This window comes from Saccostrea cucullata, unplaced genomic scaffold (assembly GCF_032062105.1).
Source record: "Saccostrea cucullata isolate Sc308-1 unplaced genomic scaffold, CSIRO_AGI_Scuc_v1 ctg4421, whole genome shotgun sequence".
Classification (NCBI taxonomy): domain Eukaryota; kingdom Metazoa; phylum Mollusca; class Bivalvia; order Ostreida; family Ostreidae; genus Saccostrea; species Saccostrea cuccullata.
The window spans coordinates 1-4,830 of NW_026930685.1; the positions used below are offsets into that span (position 1 = coordinate 1).

Here is a 4,830-nt window from a genome sequence, read left to right on the forward strand (position 1 = left end):
GCACTGCCTATTTATGCTAAGCGCTCAGAGATAGTCAATTCTGTTTTACAAAATCAAGTATGCATCCTTCTTGGCGAAACAGGATCTGGGAAAAGCACACAATTAACACAATATCTTTTGCAGTCTAAACTGCCTTCCAATGGCCGTATTGTTTGCACACAGCCTAGAAAAGTTGCAGCTGCAAGTCTTGCACAGCGGGTCGCCAGTGAAATGAAGTCTACTGTTGCAGATATAGTGGGCTATCAATGTGGAATTCAGAAGAAAGTTTCTGACCAGACAAAAGTAGTGTACATGACTGACCATACACTGTTAAATGAATGCATCAAAGATCCTTTGTTAAATGATTACTCCTGCATTATTATTGATGAGGCACATGAGCGAAGCATATACACGGACCTTTTGCTTGGCATGATAAAGAAGTGTTTACCTCGGAGATATGACATGCGTGTCATTGTGACGTCTGCAACAATTGATCCAGAACTTTTTGTTCGATATTTTAAAGACTGTCCAGTGATTAAAGTACCTGGCAGAATGTATCCCGTCGATATAGAATGGGAGACATGTTCTGAAGATGAAGACTTGGAAGAATATGAAAGAAAAGCAGTTGAAAAGACGTTAGAAATCCATGATAAAGAACCCCCTGGTGATATTCTACTTTTTCTCACAGGTCAGTTGGAAATTGAAAAGTGTATAGAAAGACTGCAGTGGGAACTTGAGGGTAGAACTGATCACTGGATATTGCCACTTCATGGTAAACTTCAAACAGAGGAACAAAACAAAATTTTCAAAGAAACGCCACTGGGTAAAAGAAAAATTGTAATTAGCACTAATGTGGCAGAAACTTCTGTAACAATTCCTGGAGTGAAATATGTGATTGACACTGGGCTTGCAAAAGAAATGAAATATGACCCCGACAAAAAAGTGAACTCTTTAAGAGTTATTAAAATAACAAAAAGTTCCGCAGATCAAAGGAAAGGAAGAGCGGGGAGAACGGCCCCAGGGAAATGCTACCGATTTTATTCCGAAGAAGTTTATGACAACATGGCAGCCTGTTCTATTCCAGAAATTTTGAGAATTCATATCGGTCATGCCATTCTGAAATTGATGCAACTGAATGTGAACCCTCTTGATTTCGATTTTGTCGAGGCACCACCAAATAATTCAATGGAAACAGCCTTTCAGCAATTGGTCGATCTTGCAGCAGTTAAAAATGGGAAAATTACAGATCTAGGGCGCTGGATTGCTCAACTACCCTTGGACCCAAATTTGGGAGTTTTTGTTCATGATGCAATTGAGATGAAGGTTGGTTTAGATGCTATCATAATTGCGGCATCATGCACAGTGAGTGGGAACTTGTTTTACAGAGCTGGAACTAAAGAACAGAAAGATAGATGTGACAAATTAAAAATTCCTTTCTGTCATAGCAAAGGTGACCATTTCACATTTTTAAGTGTCTTTAAGACATGGCATTACATTCCCGAGAAGGAGAAAGGTCAATGGTGCTTGGATAACTCCATCAATGGAAGGGCCATGAGAAGTATTCGAGACACTGTAAACGAGATCAGATTCATCTTGAAAAATCAAATGAATATAACAATAAAGTTTGAATTAAAAGATGTAGGCAGGAATGAGAGGAATTTACAAAAGCTTATCTTCAAGGCTTTTCGTAGCAACCTTTCTTACTTCCTTGGGCATGAAAAGGCTGGGTATTATTCCATTGACAAAGACCAGCAAATGACTGTTCATCCGTCTGCATCTTTCCAGTCTCTTGCATTATATCCAAAATGGGTTATAATTGAAAAAGTTTTGAACACATCTCGAGAGTTTGCCGTTAATGTAACAGAAGTAAATGAAGACGACGTACATGAAGCCTTAAAAAGAAATGAAATAAAGTTTGACATAACAGGAATTGAAAGGAAAAGAATTGAACCAATTTATACAGAATACATTGGATCACATACTCTGTACAAATTTGTGGGTAAAGGGTGGAAACATGCAAAGGATCTCGAAACTAAGCTAAAAAATGAAAATACAGATTCAGTCTTTGTAATTGATGCAGACAGAAATAAGGGCGAACTTACTATTTATGCACCTGCAGATAAGGATGAAGTGGCAACAGAAACGCTGAAAATGGAACTTGATCAGATTAGAGAAAATGTAAGAAAGGAGAAGATTATCATTCCTATCTATCCTAGGTGTTATAATGTCAAACTATCCATTGGACCAGGTGGATTAATACAAGATTTGTTGTGTGAAGATGATTATAACAATGTTTATGTATACTGCTCAGCAGATGAATTTGAATCTGACGGAGAATTAGTGGAATGGATGAAACAGTTTGGCGAAATTCGAAAGTTTCAAAAGAAATCTCCAGCAAATACTACTCAAAGATACCGTGGTGAAGTAGTGTTTGAGAATAGCGAATCTGCGAAGAAAGCAGTTACGTATACTGTATCAGGTCACAGTGCTTCTAAAGTTCACATTAAACCCCCAGGTTGGAAAACAGAGGATTCTGATGCTTTTAAAGCCAAAATAATGTGGTGTCGCAGACAATCTCGAGGATTTGGGTTCGTGCAAATTATGCATTCGGAAACACTGGAAACCGTTTTGACTTTAAGTACGATGATACAAGTCTCAGTTGGTAGATCAAATGTTAAAATTAGTCGAAGTAGAGAGAACGCTGACCAATTGTACGTTCAAGGTTTCGATCATCTTGTCAATGAAGGCATTTTGAGAGAAGGAATTGTGGAGGCCTTCAAGATACCCGAAAATCAAATTGGAAAAATCTTTGTACCACGCGAGAGGGTAATTACAACAAGGGAAATAATGGACACACATAAGAGAAGAATTGAACGGCATATTTCACAAATCGTGAATCCAAACAGATTCAATGTACATATAAGAGAACCCAGACCGCAAGACTATAACTTCAGCGGTTTTATAACCTTTACTGACGCAGAACAAGGTGATGAGGTCTGCGCTAAATTGCAAAGCGAAAACCAGTTGTTCATCACTGGCAATGTCGTTACTGTTATTCCAGAAATTCGCACTCGTTTATATGTACTGGAACGGGTATTCAAACGGGTTAGTAAAGATATCAAAGATTTTTGTGTTAAAGCTAAGAAAGATCAAGTAACTGTTGATATAAAGCAGAACACAACGGGTAACTATATTCTGAATATAGAAGCTGAAAGCGTAGACAATATGATAAGGACAAGATACAAAATCTTCTTCAAGGTCAAATCTTAAAAATGGAAGATAATCCAAGTATAAGATATATGTTCACAAGGGACGGACGGAGCAAAGCTGAGAAAATAATGGAGAAAACCCACACTCTTGTAATTTTGAACGACAGAAATACGACTATTTCCGTTCATGGCAAAGAGAATGATCGGGCTTCAGCAATTTCAAAAATCCAAAAATATATTAAAAAACTGGCCTCCTCAAAGATTAGGTGGATTGATTTGAAGGGCGAAACCAAGCCTCCTGGATTGATGAAACGAATTATACAGATGCATGGTGTAGACCTTCAAGGATTGAAAGTGGAATCACATTTGTCCAGCGTAGAACTTGACCATAGAAGACATAAGATTAAAATGTTAGGCTCCGATGGAGCAATACAGTTGGCAATTAATGACATTGACGCACTTACGAAAGTGTTGATGGAAGACAATCAACACCAAATACCATCCACCGATCCAGAATGTGGAATTTGTTTCTGCTCCATATCCGAATGTGATCTCTACCGACTAGAATCTTGTGGTCACGCATACTGCAGGGATTGTGTGAGGTTGCATTTGGATTCTGCTATAAGCACAAAAGAGTTTCCCCTACGTTGCTGTTATGAAGGTTGTGATATGCTCTGGGCTTGGAGTGATTTTAATAACATGAAGGAATTCGGATTCTGTACGACTCAAACGTTGATAGATGTTTCGGTTTCCTGCTACGCCGCCCAGAATACAGATAAAGCTAGGTACTGCATCACACCTGATTGTCAGATGGTGTACAAGGTAAGTCAGGGAGGAGGCAGGTTTGTGTGCTTCCTCTGCCACACAGCACTGTGTAGCAAGTGCCACGTCGAATACCACACGGGCAAATCCTGTGCAGTGTTTCAGAAAGAAAAGCAGCTAGACGAGACTGGGCTTGGTGAATGGATGCGTCGTGATACTTTGAATAGAGATCTTTGTCCAAAATGCTATACAGGTATAGAAAAATATGATGGCTGTAATCATATGACATGTTCTCAGTGTAAATGTCATATTTGTTGGTTTTGCAAAGCTTATTTCAAAACAAGTACCGATTGTTATAGCCATATGGCCCAAACTCATTACACATACGGTTAGAAAAATGTTTTTGTTGAAGATCCTGGGGAAAACAGTGTTACTAGCTTTTTGATAGTATATATTCAAACAATTTATTAGTTGGCTTTTATCTATAACAATTATAATAGGAAATCTTGATTTTATCTGTGCGCTTTAATGCGATTATTTAAGTAGCGGTGTTGTTATTTACAATTTTTTTTTCTTGACAATTGCAAGATGTCATATTAAAGTAGCTTTAAATGTGTATAACTTGATCATCAATGTAAAATAACTCAATGGTTACATGTAATATATGACACTTGTAATGGGAAATCTTAAGACAATGATTTATAAAATGTGTGCTTTAATGGGAATATTTAAGTAGTGGTGTTCTTATTGATTTTGTTTCTTGACAATTGCAAGATGTCTTATTAAAATGACTTTTAAAGATTTTATACATGTATATAACCTGATTATCATTGTAAAATAACTCAATAGTTACTTGTAATCTTACAACACATCTTTACCA

At 37.4% G+C, this 4,830-nt stretch overlaps 1 protein-coding gene across 1 annotated transcript; it reads left to right on the plus strand.

Annotated features, from left to right (window-relative positions):
* Positions 1-3: 3 nt before the first annotated feature.
* LOC134229610 (uncharacterized) lies at positions 4-4,484 on the plus strand (the record flags this gene model as incomplete). Its single annotated transcript, XM_062711356.1, is given in 2 exon segments — positions 4-3,220; positions 3,223-4,484. Coding segments are annotated over 2 exon segments (4,338 nt in total), but the record flags the coding sequence as incomplete, so codon positions are not given.
* Between the last annotated feature and the right edge of the window lie 346 nt (positions 4,485-4,830).